Source organism: Thalassophryne amazonica, chromosome 12 (assembly GCF_902500255.1).
Source record: "Thalassophryne amazonica chromosome 12, fThaAma1.1, whole genome shotgun sequence".
Taxonomy (NCBI): domain Eukaryota; kingdom Metazoa; phylum Chordata; class Actinopteri; order Batrachoidiformes; family Batrachoididae; genus Thalassophryne; species Thalassophryne amazonica.
The window spans coordinates 46,247,772-46,269,046 of NC_047114.1; the positions used below are offsets into that span (position 1 = coordinate 46,247,772).

The following is a 21,275-nucleotide window of genomic DNA, read 5'->3' on the forward strand; positions in this document are numbered from 1 at the left end:
CTGTAATCAACCGCTTCTGCAGCGCGACTCTGCTTGAAGCTTAAACCAACGAAGCAGTGCTCTGATCCGCTGCTTCGTTGGTTCTCTGCTTCACTGCTTTTCAGAAGCGGCAAGTCCGCTTCTTAACCACTCTTAAAGCCATTTAAAGATGTTAATCATGAGTCACTAACTGGGACTCATATGTCTTGTTGTGGGCAAGAAACGAGAATCGTCCTCCATTCCGTTCGCACATCTCCAAACGCTGCACCACTCTCTGCTGAGTCAAGTTAGAGTCTGGCCAGAATTAATAACTTCAGAGTGAATCGCCATTTTAAATCAAATGATGCCTCTTTCCAAACGTAATACAAACAAACTGCAATCGACCAAAATGTTTTGTTCCTCCCAAAATGAGCCGTACTGCGTTCTTTATGAATTACATTGATGTTGACGTGCAGCACAGCCGGCTGAGCTCAGCTCAGAAGCTATGTATGGAGTTACATTTGTGCCATTAATGTCTGAAAGGAAATACTTTTGACAAAAACTACAGATTTTGTTTATTTCTATTTATGTCCAGAGATCAAGGATCCACCATGTAGAGTTTATGTCCAGAGATCAAGGATCCAGTGACCAGTTTCATATTTATTTAGTTAAAGACTCAGTAAAATGTTACTGACATAGAAAACCTGTAAAGTCTACTTTTAGTACACAGAAAATTCACAGGAGATATTGATAAGGGAATTGATGAGGAATTGGATCAATAAGTAGAATCGTTAATGGCATCAATATCGATAAAATCTTATCAATACCCATCTCTAATTGCAACATGTAATTTTCTAATGTGCTATGTGAAATAAATTCGTAAAACTCAAGTAATAAAATTAAGGTAACAATTAGCATAGATATTTCTGAGTAGAGTGGAGGTAAAAAAAAAAAAGTATCTTAAATAAAAGAATTTGGCTGCCTAATAACACTAATATCCATTAATTAAGTTGGTTCAACTTAATTAAATTAAGCAAATCAAGTCTAGTAAAACCACTGTAACGCCATGGCCTCAATTCGCCCTAATTAAATAAATACATTAATGCCGTCTCAACAAAAACCTGAGTTTGGGACTGCAGACAAAAGACTGTGTTTTCCCTCTCAGTTGAGAAATACCTAAGTCATCTGGAGATCTTAAGATAAGCTTGGAGACATCCCCCATGGGCCAACACTGCGATTCACAGCAAAACAAAACTGTAATTCAAAGTTCTTCAAAGGGGAGCCCTTGCCTTTTTATCAGTGAATTTTTGGCTGATCGACTACTTAGAATTTGGGCAGATCCTGTTTTGACTGGACAGCGGAGTGATCAGATGATCCGGCCTCACGCATGAGTAGTACAGCGATCAGATGATCTAGCCCCACGCACAAGCAGCGCAGAACAGTTGCATCGTCATTGGCAGAACAGTTGCATGCACCTCGACACTTTCGGAATGTGCGTCGAATTTTCATTAGGAGGGGATTCAGCCTCATTCGGCCTCTAGTGTGACAGGGGTATAGAGACTGTTTTTGGGAGGAAGGGAGTGATTTTTTTTTCCTTTGGTTAGGGATTAACAACAGAGGGTGATTTGCATTTTTGCAGATTATGAAATCCTCTGAAGCTTCTTTTGTGAATCAGACTTCAGTCTTCTCTGGTGTAATTACTATCATTGTGTTGTCAGGGATGCATGGAGCTCTTTGGGAGATATGACAAAAGATGAAGCCATGATGAATTATGTGGAGAACATCCAATTGGTAAGTCATTTTGATTAAAATTCAAAATAGTATAACACACATTTTTATGAGCAACTGATTTATCTTAAGTCCCTCAAGAACAGTAACCAAACCTTCAATTAAGAAAACAGACTGCTTTTGCACATATTAATTTTCTGCCCCAGAGCACCTAAATGGTTTTCCGATCCTCCAGTTACCACTTGTTAATAATAAGACATAATTAACTAGCCCAGAAAATGAATCACTTCTCCATTGGCAGAAACATATTTATCTATACATGCATGGAGACAAAGAGAAGAACATTACCGAAATATGTTGGAATTTTGTTTTCTTTTTCCAATCACTCATGATTTGACTTTTTTTTTTTTTTTTTTTTGAATGAACAAGGGTGCATTTTAGGCTCTAAATTATGTTTTGCATATGCCATCCATTCCGAAATTTAAGAACACCATGGCCTGATTTGAAATCTGGAAATTTTGTGAGGCCCACTAAAACCTTTAATTACACATTCTCACTCACAGCTCGTCACATTTTAATGCTTGGTCAATGCCCCTTTCCGTCACAATGGAGGACGAGTTAGGGGCCTCTGTTGCATCATTTAGTGACTGGTGGGGAGACACATTTTTTGACAGTTGTCATTTCTCACTGATAGTGCACAGTCTGCTTAAAAATCATCAAATTTTTTCAGTATTTTTAACTTTATTCCCAAACTGAAAATTAAAGACCTTTTTTCTTTTATTTTTTTAATGACCTGCAGTCCCTACACTTTTGGAATCACTGACCTGTGTTTTTTGTTCAGAAAAAACCTCCAGTAAATAAATAAATAAAAATTAAAGTGATATTTAAAGTCTATCTTTAAATAAATTCAAAAATAAAATACATTAAAGTTGTTTAAAGTATGAACCATCTGCACCTGCAAAATAATTTTGAATTCATATTTTTATATTGTCCAACATTGAGTTGCATGTTAACAGTTACTTTAGCAAAACAGCACCCCTTCCTGTACTTTGATACAATTCTCTCTACTGCATACAGGTACTTACGTACTGCCATAGGGGGCGTACTACTTGTTTTTGTATGAATTTTATGAGGTTGGCGCACAAACTCATTTCTGTTTCTGCCTCCTTTGTATACCATGGTGTGAAAAAAGAAAACAATATATACAGCAATAATATATTGAAACGTGTTAGTTTATTTTTGCATGTATGATGACAGAATACAGTTATTTTTCATGAATTAGCATCATGGATTACTGTGAGGCTTCCCTGTACTGGTCACAATGTGAGGAAGAAAAAGCCTAAGAATTTTAATAAATTTACACCAAAATATTTCTTTGGATAAGGAGGAGTGAAACGTAAATCAGTGTTGAAGCGAGCATTGTTGCTAGCAGACAGAAAGAAATACCGCAGCACGGCCGGAAGACTCTGGGAGGTGGAGCATACAACCTGGAGACATTTCATTTGTGCCAGTGTCACTGAATATCTCTGAACAGGCTGCATTGTATTCATGCGTAAATACTTGTGCCTGCAAAGACCGTGCCAGTGCCGCTCCACTTTCGTAAGTGTGCTGCATGCCATGTCAGTGGCTCTCGCACAGTATGTGTGTGGACTGCTCGAGATTTGTGGCCGCAGTTTCACCACCATCCTCATGGCGGCAGATTGTCTGGTATTCAGCTGTAGCGAATATGGCCACGGACATATCTGTACAGAATCAGAAGTGCCTAAATTTTCCACTTTTAACAAAGAACTGATTCTCTGGACATTTCTAATGCTAGAGTGCAAAAAGTTGAAGGTCATAAAAACGATTGGGATGGAACCACAGTACCCCTGTTGGTCGGAACACAGACCCTTTGATACGCGAATATACTCTCTTTTAACAAAATAGAGAAATTCTAATTTCTTTTCCTGCTGTTGTAGTTAACTGAAGACAAAATTTATATTCCAGTTGAATCTGCTACACGTTTCTTTCATGTGATGTTATGAGTCTTATAACTCTTGATGCATGTTTAAATGTTTTGTTGAATTATTAATGAGTTTTCATGGTGAAAACAGTGTTTCTGTTACTTCCTTGCTTCTAGGATGGTTTAGAAGATGACATAGTCAACTTATATTTTGTTAGTCAAAGAAGAAAGAAGGTATATGTCATTCACTGTATCTGATGTGTTTTTCCAAATAGGTTTCTTTTGGGGAGAAACCTGAGGCCAAGTGGGCGGAGCTTAAGACCACGCCTGTTTAAAATGACCCTGAAACAAAGGAACTCTCTTCTGATCACTTTTTGTTCCTCTTGCACCCCTCTTCTTGGGCTCCCTTTTTCCACTCCTCTTTGTCCTTAGTCTAATCTCAGGGCTTTTGTTTCTTTTGTTTCAATGTGATTCCTTTTTGTTTTGTCGCTTTTGTTGTTTGATGCACTTGTTTTAATAACTTTTAAGGCGTGAGTCAAGTTCTGTGCATTTTACAGGCAACTTCCGAGCTCACTCACACTCACTCATCTTCAACCGTTTACTCCAATTAAGGGTCGCGGGGGTGCTGGAGCCTATCCCAGTAGTCATAGGCCATGAGGCATCGTACACCCTGGACAGGATGCCAGTTTGTCACAGGGCCACATGTAGACAGACAAATACTGCACGCACAACCTACTGACAATTTAAAGTTTCCAATTCACCTAACCTGCTTGTCTTTGGATGAGGGAGGAAGCCAAAGGCACCCGGAGAGAATCTACGCAAACACAGGGAGAACATGTAAACTCCACACAGACAGGCAACAGGCAGGAATCGATCCCCATGACCTTCTTGCTGTGAGACAACAGTGCTAACCACTAAGTCACTGTGCTGCCCAATGTCCGAGCTGGGTTTTTCAAATTAAGAGTGAATTTTTGAGTCTCCGCATTCTTCAATTGCCGCTCAATGCCAATTAACTTTAATTTTTCTCCACAACTTTTTTTCAAGTCAAGCCTTGAAGTTTTTCTAAAATTTTACAAAGAATTAAAATTATTTAATTATGTTGGTCATCTTGTACACACAGGAAGTAGGTTTTCACTGTGAGTTGGAAAGGCCTCATTTTAGAAATTTTAATGTTGTGAAATTTGAGCTATGTTTTTGAGATTGAATATCATAAAAAATTCATTCAAATTTCTGAAGTGATACCTTTTAAGATCACACAAATAAATACAAAATAAATCTAACCCAAATGTACAAGTCAAGTCAATGTGTGCAGAAGTAGACACTCTGTTAAATGTAACAACAAAATCAACTCTTTTACAGCCAGTTTTCGATAGACAAATCGGGGGTGGGTACACGAGCATGTCAAGGTCACTGAACATGTCTGTACTTCACTTACATGGATCTTTAAGAAATACATAAACTATGGTACTATAAAGTAAATGTGCCTGCAGGCAGACGTTTACATAAAACTGAGTGACTGTGTGAGAAGGAGACTAGTGCAAACAAGTGAGACACCCGTGACAGTTCTGAAGAAGCTCTAGCCATCTGTGGCTGTGACTGGAGAAACTGCACAGTGCAACTTTTAACTGTTGCATCAGCAGTTATATAGTTTTATGGTGGAGGAGCGCAGGGGAAAAAAAAAGAGGGGGGGGGGGGTTAAGATGTAGTTTACCAGAAGGAAAATGCGAGATCCTCATCTAGATTTGGTCTGTTGTATGAAAATCCTTCTCTGCACCACTCCACCATGAAACTGTGAGGCCAGCATCTCACTGGGTGGTGACAGTCTCTGACCAGCATCTGTGAGGAAATTCGTTCAGTTCGGCGCGAGGTTTGCTGCCGTTCACCGCCCCGAGCCTTAATCGAGGGGTGATGCCCATGCGTCGCTTGATTTTTGAACAAAGGGGAGGTGATGGTCTAGTGGTTAAGGCGTTGGGCTTTAATCCCCTGTTCAGATCAGTATTATTTTTCCAGCTCAGAGGACAGCTCATATGGATAAAAAAAGGTTTCAGCTCATTGTCTACCTTCCTGAGGTTGGAAACTAGTGTTGTTTGTTTTTCTACAACATTTCTCTTAAGATTCATTGAGCCGTGAATTTTGAATCTGTCAATATCTTTCTAACTTTATGTAGTCTCCAGGGGAGGTTTCTGTCCTCCCTGAGTTTGAAACCTACGTTATCGTTTGACAGATGGACCGTCCCAGTCAAACTCCTCACCCAACACTGTCAACTGGAGCTGGGACACGCCCAGTGGCGAGAGCCCATTCAGATCACCTCCCCGCTTCACTGGCTGTAGTGACACCCACCAAATATATATATATATATATATATATATATATATATATATATATATATATATATATATATATATAGGGGTTTATAGCAGATAATTATATAGCAGATAATTCACACTTTGCAGCTGATTCATGTTTTGGAGGTTAACATACATCCTGTGCGGCCACAGACGAGCTGCACAAACCAGATTCATTGTGTTTATTTATTTATATATTTATTCTTCTGTGGAAAGAAGTGTAAATTAATTTAACCCCTTAAGCCCTAGAGTCTCCATCCATCCATTTTCTTCCGCTTTATCCGGAGTCGGGACGCGGGGGCAGCAGCTCAAGCAAAGCCGCCCAGACCTCCCGATCCACACACACCTCCCCCAGCTCCTCCGGGGGAACCCCAAGGCGTTTCCAAGCCAGCCGAGAGCTATAATCCTTCCAGCGTGTCCTGGGTCTTCCCCGGGGCCTCCTCCCAATGGGACGTGCCCGGAACACCTCTCCAGCGAGGCGTCCAGGGGGCATCCGGAAAAGATGCCCAAGCCTCCTCAACTGACTCCTTTCGACGTGGAGGAGCAGTGGCTCGACTCCAAGCTCCTCCCGAGTGACTGAGCTCCTTACCCTATCTCTAAGGGAGCGCCCAGCCACCCTGCGGAGGAAACTCATCTCGGCCGCTTGTACCCGCGATCTCGTTCTTTCGGTCATGAGCCAAATCTCATGACCATAGGTGAGGATCGGAACGTAGATCGATCGGTAAATCGAGAGCTTTGCCCCCCTACTCAGCTCTCTCTGCACCACGACGCTCCGATACAGCGACCGCATCACTGCAGATGCTGCAAAAAATCCGTCTATCGATCTCACGCTCCATCCGTCCCTCACTTGTGAACAAGACCCCGAGATACTTAAACTCCTCCACTTGAGGCAAGGACACTCCACCGACCTGAAGAGGGCAAAGCACCTTTTTCTGGTCGAGAACCATGGCCTCGGATTTGGACGTGCTGATCTTCATCCCGGACGCCTCACACTCGGGTGCAAACCGCCCCAGTGCACAGGAGCTTGGTTCGCATTGCCCTAGAGCCTATTTCACCAAAATCACATACGCATACATTATGATTTATTTCTCAGTTTGTACAAGGTTAAAAATGCAAAGGTTTGGATCAGCTAAAAGACAGGTCCTAGGGGATGTTGTGGATGCAAAAAAATTGAAAGTAAATAATACTTGGTAGGAGTAAATGAGTTTTTTTTTTCCCAAAAAATGAATTCCGATTTATGTCTTTATTTGCTTGGCGTTTCACCTGTGGTTAGTTGATATGTGATTAAAGTGGATACTTTTGTAGAGGAGACTTCACTTAACATTTTATAATAAGTGTATGTTGGTGTCAGCATTGGTTAGTTATGAGTATTCAAATGTTCCAAAACAGGGCAAGTCCCGAAATTTGGGGACTTTAGGGTTTAAGAGGTTAATGCTCCTGGTCGGTACGCACCCACCGTGCACGCGCTGGACTGGATGCATGAGCTGTATGAACGGATACATTGTGTTTGTTTATTTATTTCTGTTTTTTTTTTTTCAGAGCACACCCACCATGCACGTGCAGGAGCTAGCTCAACGCGTCCTGTCTAGCCACAGATGAGCTGCATGATCCGGCTTCATTGTGTTTATTTCTATTTATTTATTTTTCTGAGGACAGAAGTAGATTTAAGTTTAATGCTTCTGCTCAGTGCACACCCTCCATGCATGCTTGGACTGTTTGATATATTTCAGGGGCTATTGTTTTGTCTAATATCCTGATACGTACTACTACGTCTACAAAAACGCTGTAGGGCACAAAATTATTCTTAATTTAAGTTTTATGCCACAAAACTCGAAAAAAACCTGAGTAATTACATAGATTTTTGTGTTTTTAAACAAATACCATTTCTTATTTTTGGCTGTTCTTAAAAACTCATCAAATATGTATAAGATTGGATAAGAACAACGTAGTAGTAAATGCATACCTCGAAACACAACTACATCCCACTGGTTTTACTTCTCCAGTGTTCACACACAGCCGCCATATAGAATATCATTCTGATATCTGACGCTGCTCCGGTTTCACACAGCTTCGGATGTGAACAAAGTTGTCTCCTTCGACTGTTCCAACTTTGACAACTTCCACATGATGGTCAATAAAAATCCGATAGCCATCGTCACATTTGTGTTGATTGATTCTTTCATTTGTACACCCACACTCAATAAGCAGATAAAGATACAATTTGTAATGACTCGTGCGTGTCTGTTGTCAGATTTTGGAGACCATCCCAGTCTCAGATGAAGTATCCAACTTGGTACAGAAACTTGGAAACTTCTACAGTGAGGTAGAAGGAGATGAGGTTGAAGAAAATGATCTGAAAATGAGACCCTTCACCAGGCCTTTTGCAGAAAAAAATGGTAAATGATCAGAAATTCAAGCATGAGTCTACACTCAGTGGTACAGCATATTAAAAAGTAAAGTTAGTTATTTGATTACTGTTTTCTTAACCCAGAGCCTTTTCTTTCCCTAGATGTGGTGGTGAAGCCTTTTGAGAAACCATTAATGGAAGGCAAGTGTTTGTTGTTGCAGTAGCTATACTGTTGATAGTTTAACAATGTATAAATCTTTTTACCACAACTAGTAACCTGTTATTTTGTAACTGCTCAAATTTGTGTTCATCTGTTAGGATCTAAATACCAGAAACAAGTCATCAGATTTCCTTCATATTAGTGCTCAACTGTGTCATGATACTTATATGTTATGTTATGTGTTGCGGCTGGGGGGCACGACACATGCAATATACACACACGCCACGTGTTGAGGGAGGAGCCGACAATCTGGCAGGTCACATGTGTGTTGCTTGCTGATGCCACACTCGTGGCACACGTAAGAAAAATTTCACAGCCAGCTCGAAAATAGCTACCTGCTCTCTGTTTTCGTGCTGACTGTGCAAATGGCACCACATTTTCTAAGTGCTCCAGGAGTGGTATTGGATGTTCGTGTGTGGCACCTGCCAAGAGAGTGATGGAATGGGCACTCAGAGCATTCTCTGTCTGTTGGCCACTGGTACGCGCGAATGGTTGTAGCGACAGGTGTACGAGGTGTTAGAGGCAGCTCTGATTTTTCATGAATGACATGCAATTCCTCCTTCGTGTGCTAGTCGTCTTCAATTGTGTTATGTGTGATGGGGCCCTTCAGTAATTCCCCTCTTAAGGTACAACCCCAATTCCAATGAAGTTGGGACATTGTGTAAAATGTAAATAAAAACAGAATACAATGATTTGCAAATCCTCTTCAGCCTATATTCAATTGAATACATCACAAAGACAAGGTATTTAATGTTCAGAGCAGGGGGAGCAAGCCGGAGCGCGCTCCGGAACCTCTGACGTTGGCCCCGCCAGCTATTTATACTGGATCCGTGATCCGCCACCTCTCTTGACTAACAAAATAAAAAAAATAAAAAATCACCGCGATTGCTCTCACTGCCAGTCACACCGCTGCCCTCCTGTCTGTTGTGCGGAATTGCGCCAAATCTGGCAACAGGTCCAGAGGCTACGCTCGCTGTTTTGATCCGGATGTTGACCGTAGCCGCAGAGCTCCGTGGCCACCGAGAGAGGACTTGGATTCTTTGCGTGTCCCGCATCCGTACCCCCGGAGGCAGTGAGTGAAGGGAGAGCCGCGCATTGTGTTCTGCGTGTCTGTTTATAATCTTCTCGCACAGAAGAAAAAAGAGTGTTTACACAAGAGAGAAAAGTGAGAAAATGTTAATGCCTGTTTGAGAAAAGTGTGTAGTGAGGGGTTTTACAGCCTTAAACATCTATAATAAGTGTAAAAAAATAGCGCTACTTCGCACATTTCGTTTATCGCGGGTTATGCTGCGTTCACACCAGGCGCAATCAGACGCTGCAAATTCGCAGGGGTCGCATGGCGACGGACGCGCCTCCTTCGCCCGGTGTGTCGCTCTGCTTGGGTGCACTTTCGCAGCAAAAATTTGCCCCGGTGCATCATCAAATAGGAGGAGCTTCCATTCCGCTCGGCGTCAAGTCATCATGACGGACCTTGATCACACGGAGCGAGTTGTTGTGAAAAGCTCCCAATACAGAGAGTATCATTGTTTGCTGCAGGAGCTGCGTCTGGATGACGGCCGCTTTCAGCGGTCCTTCCGCCTCTGCGGGACCCAGTTTGAAGACCAACTGTCCCGTTCACGCGCGCACATGTAAACAATTAAAAAAAAAAAAAAAAAAACTCCCGCGCTTGCTGCAGCTCACATCCTCCCCCCCAAAAAACAGTCACCATTTGTTTTATTATACATCTGTGTACTTAGTTAATAAACTATTCTCCACACAGACGATTCGCTCGCTGCGCGCACAGTAAATAAAAAGAACGAAACTCCAACGGCTTGCTGTGAGGCTGCTCCTCGCTCTTTCCCAAAAAACTCTGTCATAATTGTCTCTAGAAACCAGTCACCATTTGCTTTATTATACATCTGTGTAGTTAATAAGTAAAATAATCTCCATGGATGATTCCCTCGCGTGCGCACGTAAAATAAAAAGAAAAACTCCGCTCCCGCTGCTGCGGGGCTGCTGCTCGCTCCAAGAACTCTGTCATGATTGTGAAATAAAGGAAAAAAGAGACATAAGTCCTGCTCACAGGCTGCTACCAGATACAGGACATGTTCACATGCTCAGTCAAACTCCAGACATCTCCAGTCACTACATATTCAGTCCCTGAGTGGTCATCGCGGCGCGAAGAGACGAAAAAGATCAGATTTTTCAACTTGGGGAGGAGGGCAACACGACGTGACGCGACGCAATATCGCGCCACAAATGCGCAAAACGCTCAAAATTGCTTCACTCACGTCGCTTCACTCGCTTCGCGCTGCGCGGTTTGGCACCAAAACGTGTCCTTACATAGGGATTACATGGCAACCTGTGGCTGCAGTCACTCGCGTCGCGCCCGGTGTGAACGCGGAGAACGTAACTCCCGCGATAAACGACGGGACCACTGAGGAATTGTACTCTATCTGGATTTGGTGTGACTAGTGTTAGGACTACAGTACATGCCCAGTTTATTTTCGGTGTGGCGCACAGCATTGTTCGCAAGCCCCCCCCTTCTTCTTTTTTTTTTTTCTGCACTGGAGCCACCCATCCGCTGCGCTCCGGGACCTCCCACTTTACAAATTAAGCACTGGTTCAGACTGATGAACTTTGTTGTTTTTGTGCAATATTTGGTCATTTTAAAATGTATGCCTGCAACATGTTTCAAAAAAGCTGGGACAGTGGTATGTTTACCACTGTGTTACATCACCTTTCCTTCTACAACACTCAATAAGTGTTTGGGAACTGAGGACACTAATTGTGAGTGTCAAAACAAAAGACAAAAGACTGGTAAAGTTGATGAATGTTCAAAGAACGCCTAATTGGTAACAGGTGAGTGTCATGATGGGGTATAAAAGGAGCATCCCCAAAAGGCTCAGCCATTCAGAAGCAAAGATGGGGTGAGGATCACCACTTTGTGAACAACTGCATGAAAAAATAGTCCAACAGTTTAAGAGCAATGTTTCTCAACATTCAATTGCAAGGAATTTAGGGATTCCATCACCTACAGTCCATAATATAATCAGAAGATTCAGAGAATCTGGAGAACTTTCTATACATAAGAGACAAGGCCGAAAACCAACATTGAATGCCCGTGACCATTGATCCCTCAGGTGGCACTGTATTAAGAACCGACATCATTGTGTAAAGGATCTTACCGTGTGGGCTCAGGAGCACTACAGAACACCATTGTCAGTTAACACAGTTCGTCGCTACATCTACAAGTGCAAGTTAAAACTCTACCATGCAAAGCGAAAGCCATATATCAACAACATCCAGAAACACCACCGCCTTCTCTGGGCCCAAGCTCATTTGAAATGGACAGACGCAAAGTGGAAAAGTGTGCTGTGGTCTGATGAGTCCACATTTCAAATTGTTTTTGGAAATCATGGAAGTCGTGTCCTCCGGACAAAAGAGGAAAAAGATCATCCAGATTGTTACCAGACGTAAAGTTCAAAAGCCAGTATCTGTGATGTATGGGGGTGTGTTAGTGCCCATGATATGGGCATCTTACACATCTGTGATGGCACGAACAATTATGAAAGATACATCCAGGTTTTGGAGCAACACATGCTGCCATCCAAGCAATGTCTTTTTCAGGGATGCCATTGCTTATTTCAGCAAGACAATGCCAACCCACATTCTGCACGTGTTAGAACAGCGTGGCTTCGTAGTAAAAGAGTGCGGGTACTAGACTGGCCTGCCTGCAGTCCAGACCTGTCGCCCATTGAAATGTGTGGCGCATTACGAAGAGCAAAATATGATAACGGAGACCCTGGACTGTTGAAACACTGAAGTTGTACATCAAGCAAGAATGGGAAAGAATTCCACCTACAAAGTTTCAACAATTAGTGTCCTCAGTTCCCAAATGCTTATTGAGTGTTGTTAGAAGGAAAGGTGATGTAACACAGTGGGAAACATACCACTGTCCGAGCTTTTTTGAAACGTGTTGCAGGCATCCGTTTCAAAATGAGCAAATATTTGCACAAAAACAATAAAGTTTATCAGTTTGATCATTAAATACCTTGTCTTTGTGGTGTATTCAATTGAATATAGGTTGAAGAGGATTTGCAAATCATTGTATTGTTTTTAATTACATTTTTCACAATGTCCAAACTTCATTGGAATTGGGGTTGTACTTGCATATAGCATAATGCTCATGTGTTGCATATCAGAATGTTCAGAACAGTCTGAGCATTCTGAATGTGAGAGTTATATTTGTCTGCATTAAAGACATAATTTGGCTCTAAACCTGAAAATATGAAATGTGATTTGATGAATTCTTCAAATATTCAAATATTTAGTGAAAACACGCCTTTATTTGGATGAACTGTTTTGGTAGTAAAAATAGGTTTACCAAAGTCTTTGGGCAATAAAAGTAGTGTAATATATGAAAAAGATGTTAGATCAATGGATAATCAATTTCTAGTGATTTCTCCTAGTGGTTGGATTGTGTCTAATTGTAATTAGGATGGGTTAAATGCAGAGGGCAAATTTCATTGTGTGTATGTATATATGTACAGTGACAAAGAATTTTATTTTCTTTTTGTTTCTCAGGAAGAGACAAACCTGTGTACAAGATGTTCCTCCATATTTTTCCCATGACTATTTTAATTTTTAGCACTTTATATACTTCATATGTTAGGATTTTTTTTTTTTCAAAATAAAAATAGTACACATATATGCATTCAGAAACACATATCAAAAATTACATTTTTAGAAATGTTGACAATGATCATTTTCTCTCATATGATCTCTCATATCGTTGATTGTTTAGGAGCCCCAGCCCATGTGTAAATCAACTTGTTTAAAAGTAATTAAGAAGTTCTGAATGGCCATTAGGGATGGGAATCAAGTACCCGGTGCAGTTGAGAATAGGATCCAAGTTTTTTTTTAATCAATAACAATCATATTCCTAGCCTGGTAAACCAAACCCATTCACTTCGCAAATAAATTTGTTTGAGAATCAGTCTGTCTATGCCAGGCTATTGTATGCCTCAGATGTTTTCAATTCCTCCTCAATGCTGCTATGTTTTTCTGACAGACCAGTATTACAAAAACTCATTCATGATGACATCAGATGTGATGTCATAATGTCAACTTCTGTATGTAACAACAAGGAAAACAGCTGGATTGACACTGAAAACCTGTATAGATCACCATTTTCCACACAGAAGATTGATAAGAAATTGATAAAGAACTGGACTGATAATCAAAATCGATAATGGTATCTCATCAGTTTCCATCTCTACTGGCCATTTGTTTCACTCACAACAAGCAAACATATTAGTGTACTTTGCTGAATTTATTATACTATAGAAACAGCCAGCATTTTGATACATTTTTTGAGGTATTAGGTTATCATAATTGTTCCATTGTTCTGTAGATAGTCCATGTGTTGGTGATGGACTGGTTTAGATTTAGAACCTGTTTTTGTTTGTGTTCTATTGATATATGATATACAACATGATATCATTTGAATGAATCGAGCATTTGTCTCACTGTTCAGGCTATGGTGATCTTTGGAATGATATACAGAACCTTCATGACAAAGAGAAAAAAGTCAATGTTCGTACCCCAAGTGTCAGTAGTGACGAGGAAGAGGAGTGCATAGAAAACAGTGAAATGGAGAGAAAAGACAATAGTAGTGATTGGGAGAAAAATGATGAAGAGGAGAACATTGACAAAGAAGAGAGTACAGAGGCAGAGACATTCAGAGGTAATGAGTAGTTTTAGTAGCTAGTGGATGCTGCAAGTATTGCTGTATTATAGACTGCTTTGTATCCCAAGATTTACCTGAAAATTCCTGAACACTGAAGATGCAAGTATAAGCGGAACAATGTGGTTTCCACCATGATTTAAAATTCTGATAGATGGTCTGCCAAGAATTCTTTGTTGGTTTTACTCTGACGGTCTGGATTTGTTTTCAAAGTTACTGAATGCGGAGTGTGTAGCAGCAAATGCAACCAGATATCAAAAAAGTTGTGACAATATGAAAAAAAAAATAAAATAAAATATATATATATATATATATATATATATATATATATATATAAAAAAAACACAATGATCTTGATATTTACTTTGACTTCTATTTCCAAATCACTGAATATGTTTTGGACTTCATTTGCATTAGTCATTAAGAAATAGAAACAGTATGGTACTACATATATGGTAAACCTGTGTCAAGTATGCAGTTCTCAAGAATTGAGTGATTAGATTGGATGGAGATTAGTGAGGGAAACCACCAAGACCCCCATGACAGCTCAGAAAGAATTACAGGCTTCTGTGAATGTGAGTGGAGAAACTGGGAATGCCGCAACATTGGCCTGTTGCATCCCAATTCTCAGCTTCAGGTTGCAGTGGAGTAGAGAAGGATTGGAAAACCGGAAAACATCAAATCCAGGCTTGGGTTTTCCATGTGCCATCTGGCAAATAGCAGCTCAAATTTTGCATGTTCTTTTTCAGAAAATCTTTCTCTGTCCCACATCATCATGAAACTGCATAACTTTTGCCAGACAAAAGTGGCACTATGCACAATTTCTCCAACCACAACCACAGAAGCCTATATATTATCTCAGAGTTGGCTGTAAAAGTGATGATTTATCTTGTATTTAGAATAAATTTCCTTTGTCACAACTTTTTGGGGTGTTGTAAATGAGAGCATAATTTCAAAAATGTGATTGTTGTTTTGAACTGATAGTCTTTCTTTTGCTTATTTTTGGCTTTGTTATATCTCAGAATGGAGCCCTGACCCAAAGCTGCCAACAAGGAAAGACCAGGGGTGGACTTCTGATACCCGGGACTCCATCAGTAGTATAGAGCTCAGCATGTCTTCTGTCACCAATGAGATGCACAGTTCCCTCAATACTGAGATAGAGGAGGAGGAACTTGCCTGTTCTGAAGAACCCAGTGTGCAGATTGAATCATACATAGACTTTAATGGAGAGCTGAGTGGTAATAATGCACACACTTGTTGAAATGTACACTGCTGTCTGTGCCAGTAAAGCTGCTTGGCAGGATTATTCTGATTCAGTCCAGTTCACTGACAGGAACAGTCTGGCTTCACAATCAAGAAGTCAACCATTGAGTGCTTCCAGAAAGTATTCACAGCGCTGCACTTTTTTCACATTTTATGTTACAGCCTTATTCCAAAATGGATGAAATACATTTTTTCCCTCAAAATCATACACACAATACCCCATAATGACAACATGAAAAAGGTTTTTATGAAGTTTTGCAAATTTATTAAAATTTAAAAAGCAAAGAAATCTCATGTACAGTGGGGTAAAAAAGTAGTCAGTCCCTGATTGTGCCAGTTCTCCTACTTAGAAAGATGAGAGAGCTCTGTCATTTTCATCATAAGTACACTTCAACTATGAGAGACAAAATGAGAAAAAAAAATCCAGAAAATAACATTGTAGGATTTTAAAGAATTTATTTGTAAATTCTGGTGGAAAATAAGTATTTGGTCAATAACAAAAGTTCATCTCGGTACTTTGTAACCTAATCTTTGTTGGCAATGACAGAGGTCAAACGTTTCCTGTAAGTCTTCACCAGGTTTGCACACACTGTAGCTGGTGTTTTGGGCCATTCCTCCATGCAGATCTCCTCTAGAGCAGTGATTTTTTTTTTTTTTTTTTTTTTTTGGGGGGGGGGGGGGGGGGGGGGGGCTGTTGCTGGACAGCACGGACTTTCAACTCCCTCCACAAATTTTCTATGGGATTGAGGTCTAGAGACTGGCTTGGCCACTCCAGGACCTTGAAATCCTTTTTTACGGAGCCACTCCTTCATTGCCCGGGCGGTGTATTTGGAATCATTGTCATGCTGGAAGACCCAGCCATGTTGCATCTTCAATGCTGTCACTGATGGAAGGAGGTTTTGGCTTAAAATCTCACAATACCTGGCCACGTTCATTCTTCCCTTAACACTGCTCAGTCGTCCTGTTATCGTTTCATCTGACCACATGATATTATTCCAATCCTCTTCTGGATCATCCATATGCTCTCTGGCAAACTTCAGACGGGCCTGGACACGTACTGACTTAAGCAGGGGGACACGCCTAGCACTGCAGGATTTGAGTCCCTCTCTGCGTAGTGTGTAGCCTTTGTTACTTTGGTCCCAGATCTCTGCAGGTCGTTCATCAGGTCCCTCCATGCAGTTCTGGAATTTTTGTTCACTGTTCTCTTGATCATTTTGACCCCACGGGATGAGATGTTGCGTGGAGCCCCAGATCGAGGGAGATTATCAATGGTCTTATATGGCTTCCATTTTCTTACAATTGCTCCCACAGTTGATTTATTCACACAAACCTGCTTGACTATTGTAGATTCACTCTTCCCAGCATGGTGCACATCTACAATTTTCTTCCTGGTGTCCATCAATAGCTCTTTGGTCTTGGCCATGGTTGCATTTGGAGTCTGACTGTTTGAGGCTGTGGACAGGTGTCTTTTATACAGATAAGTTCAAACAGGTGCCATTAATACAGGTAACAGGTGGCGGACAGAAGAGCTTCTTAAAGAAGAAGTTACAGGTCTGTGAGAGCCAGAAATCTTGCGTGTTTGTGGGTGACCAAATACTTATTTTCCACCATAATTTACAAATAAATAGTTTAAAAATCCTATAGTTAGATTTCCTGGAATTTTTTTTTCTCATTTTGTCTCTCATAGTTGAAGTGTACTTTTTTGCCCCACTGTACATAAGCATTCATAGCCTTTGCCGTGTAACTCAAAATTGAGCTCAGGTGCATCCTGTTTCCACTAATCATCCTTGAGATGTTTATACAGCTTAATTGGAGTCCACCTGGGGTAAATTCAGTTGATTGGACAGGAATTAGAAAACTACACACCTGTCTATCCCACAGTTGTCAGTGCTTGTCAGAGCACAAACCAAGTCAAAGGAATTGTCTGTAGACCTCTGAAACAGGATTGTCTGGAGGCACACTGGGGAAGGGTACAGAAACATTTCTGTTGCTTTGAAGTTGCCCCTTTATAGTAAAGTGGCCACTTTTCAGTAAAAGGCACATTGCAGCCTGCTTGGAATTTGCCAAAAAGCACCTGAAGGACTCTCAGACCATGAGAAACAAAATTCTCTGGTCTGATGAGACAAAGATTGAACTCTTTGGTATGAATGTCGGGCATCATGTTTGGAGGAAACCAGGCACCATCCCTGGTGGTGGCAGCGTCATGCTGCGGGAATGTTTTTAAGCGGCAGGAACTGGGAGACTAGTCAGGATTGAGGGAAAAATGAATGCAACAATGTACAAAGACATCCTGGATGAAAACCTGCTCCAGAGCGCGCTTAACCTCAGACTGGGGAGATGGTTCATCTTTCAGCAGGACAATGACTCTAAGCACTTTTGCAGGACAAAAATGAACAGAAATGTTATCCAAAATTTGTATCAGTTGCTCAAACGTTTCCCTGATCCATCATAGTTCGACAGGCCTTTTACTGAAAAATGTATGAACTATGAATATGAAAATTTTTGTTGATTACAACCATGAGTTCGCCTTGTAAGCCAGACCTATTCACTTTGCAAAATAAATTTACTTTGCAGAAGGCTAACCATGAGCCAGAGCATCTTATCATTTCCTCAATACATGTGACTGGATGGCAGAGCAGGTATCTTAGTAGGATACGTTTTGGGTGATGTAAACCTATATATAGACCTGGGTTCAGTTCCCAATTCTTTGACAAGACACTTCTTCTATTGTCTACTAAGATCTTTCAGCTTCTTCCTTTATCCGTGGAACAACAGATCCCATATGGATCTGCATGTTGATTTGTTTCAAGTTTTATGCTGCCTCACTTCTTCACATCACCTGCATGTCTTTGGAAGTGGAAGGAAGCCAAAGCACCCGGAGGCAAAGTGAACACAGACAGGACCAGGTCAGAAGCGAACCCAGGGCCTAAATCCATTAGGTTGGGGTGAAAACTGATGACTGTCCTATTTTAACAACTGTTCTGGACTCAATACACTCTGCTTTTCATTTCCTGGTCGTCGTTTCAGCTATCTGTCCTGATGATCACTGGATTCTGTATCTATGTGGTTTCTCAGCTGCAATATTTCTGTTACTGCATGCTTACTGTGCTTTTATTTTATTTCATTTGTAAGGTCAAATGAGATAGTCAGCCCACTGAGTCTGGTCTGCTTGAAGTTTCTTCCTAATGTTAATAAAACAAGAAATGCCTGGTGGAGTTTTTCCTTTCCAGTTTTCTCAGTGTGGTTTCTCTGGGGTGGCTAAGGTTTAAATCTTGCTCGTGTTTTTTTATGATTTGGCGCTGTATGAATAAATGGAATTGATTAATCATTTTGTGAGGATTGTAATGTGATGGTTGGTTGCATGACCCACCAATCTGTGTTGACAGTATTGATGTATCAGCCGGAAATAAGTTGTAAAAATTAATTAAGATTACAGGTGAAAAATATAAAAATGATTTGTAGATGTCCAGTATATTGATGAAATATATTGTAGAAATTTGACAAGCTGTTCTTCTGTTGGATGAATTTTGTTTTTTCTCTTTCAGATCACAGCGATGCTTTAAGTGAGACAAACTGTCAAGCCACAGACACTGACAATGAGGAATTCTGTGACTCAGTGGAGCATCTAGCCATGGAAGAGGTACGACGTGCACTGCACTTAACTTAACCCTGAGCATGGTGACATAACATTGAGTGACATTAATGGTGATTCAAACTGGGATGAACTCCTATTTTTTCGTTGCAAGGGGCTTGCTGCATCAAACTTCCTGTTAAGTGAATCAAGACCTGCCTCACTGAAAGACAATGACCTCTGGTTTGAGAGCAAAACTACCTGGAATGATTGGGAGGATCAGGTACTCTCTGAAGAGTTCAGACTTAAACGAGGAATAAGTTCAATCTACAACAGCTCTTCGCCAAGAAGAGGTATAGGTGAGAACACAGCATATATACACAGCCTATGTCATTTCAGCTTGGAGGGAGTGTGTCCATTTTGTAGGTCAGTTTTTTGATGATCTGTTCATGTTAGCAATCATCATGCCACGTGTGCAACAGTGTGCCATTAAGGACCAAGGCGGACCTTGCAAGCACTCCCAGCAGGTGTTTTTACTGATTTGCTTGTGAACGGCAGAGACTTTTGGGGATGCTCCTTTTATACCCAATCATGACACTCACAATAAGTGTCCTCAGTTCCCAAATGCTTATTGAGTGTTGTTAAAAGGAAAGGTGATGTAATACAGTGGTAAACATACAGTCCCAAACTACACATGTTGAATAAGACAGAGAGATCTCAGATAAGGTGGACTACCTGCATTATTCGAAAACATCAAATACAGCATTTTGGACATATGGTGTACTACTCTGGGTGTGATCCAGAGTGCAGGGGACACCCCATTACCTGGCTGCGGCAGTTTGTTTGGGTATGTGGCACGGGGATGGACCTGTTTTCTGCATGGGTAGTTGACATCCACAACCCATGGTTGTTCCTTAGTGCAGTGATGCATAGCATTACCACATGTCATGATTGGACTGTGGGGTTTTGGTTGGGGTTTGGGTTATGGGATTTTTTTGCTGTCCTTTTGTTCATGATTGGGTTTATTGTGTGAGATTTCTCTTGTCATGTGTCTGAGTGTTTGGTGTTGGGCATTACCCTCCAGTCCTCCCTCCTGTTTACCACCATAGACGTTATATACATAGACGCCTCATGGACTGCCGCTGCCAATTGGAGCTGACATATCAGCGGGGCCACCGTCTTGGATGGGTCCCCATTGTGCCCCCAGTGCATTTATTTGTACTGCGGAAGGTGTATCCCCAACTGCAATCATCCATAACTCCCCGAATTTTTACCCGATATTCCTACGGTTTGGTTTGTTAGAAACAACAGAGATTTAGTTACGATACAGAATGCTGTCACACATTAAAAATATGAACTTTCATGCTAAAATACTTTGTCTTATGCTCTTTAACAAAGACATATGGTATGGCATATAGATAAATGTACAAATGAATTAATTTTATAATTTAGTAATGACACAAGTTTAGATTGTTCATTTGAATTTCTTTCTTTCTCTCTCTCTCTCTCTCTGACACACACACACACACACAGAGGACATCACTTTAATTTCCTCTGCTTCGCTCACCAGGTTTTGTTACGAAGATGAAAATTTTTTTTCAAGACCATTAAAAGAAAGCAGTATACGAGGTCTATTAGAAAAGTATCCGACCTTATTATTTTTTTCAAAAACCATATGGATTTGAATCACGTGATTACATCAGACATGCTTGAACCCTCGTGGGCATGCGAGAGTTTTTTCGCGCCTGTCGGTTACGTCATTCGCCTGTGGGCAGTCTTTGAGTGAGGAGTTGCCCACCCTCTCGTCGATTTTTTTTTTTTTTTTTTTTTTTTTTTTTTTTTCCATTGTTTAGGAATGGCTCAGAGACTGCTGCTTTGATCAAATTTTTTTCAAAACTGTAAGGCACAACTGAGTGGACACCATTTGATAAATTCAGCTGGTTTTCAGTAAAAATTTTAACGGTTGATGAGAGATTTTGGTCTGGTAGTGTCGCCATAAGGACGGCCCACGGCGCCTGACTGCGATCTGCGCTTTGAGGCAGCAGCGTCTCGCCGTTTCAAGTTGAAAACTTCCACATTTCAGGCTCTGTTGACCCAGGAAGTCGTCAGAGAACAGAGAACTTTCAGAAGAAGTCGGCATGAGGAGTTTATTTGGACATTCCATTGTTAACGG

At 41.0% G+C, this 21,275-nt stretch overlaps 1 protein-coding gene across 5 annotated transcripts in view; it reads left to right on the forward strand.

The window, feature by feature from the left end:
- The window catches only part of LOC117522426 (acyl-CoA-binding domain-containing protein 5-like), a 42,940-nt gene that overhangs the window by 14,480 nt on the left and 7,185 nt on the right, over nt 1-21,275 (forward strand). For 4 of the 5 annotated variants that reach the window (XM_034183829.1, XM_034183824.1, XM_034183830.1 and 1 more), the window contains 7 exons: nt 1,677-1,749; nt 8,225-8,369; nt 8,483-8,521; nt 14,059-14,268; nt 15,291-15,506; nt 19,077-19,171; nt 19,278-19,461. In XM_034183829.1, the coding sequence (XP_034039720.1) occupies nt 1,677-1,749; nt 8,225-8,369; nt 8,483-8,521; nt 14,059-14,268; nt 15,291-15,506; nt 19,077-19,171; nt 19,278-19,461 (962 nt within the window). The remainder of the gene's footprint in view (nt 1-1,676; nt 1,750-8,224; nt 8,370-8,482; nt 8,522-14,058; nt 14,269-15,290; nt 15,507-19,076; nt 19,172-19,277; nt 19,462-21,275) is intronic. The other variant, XM_034183827.1, reaches the window with a different exon arrangement.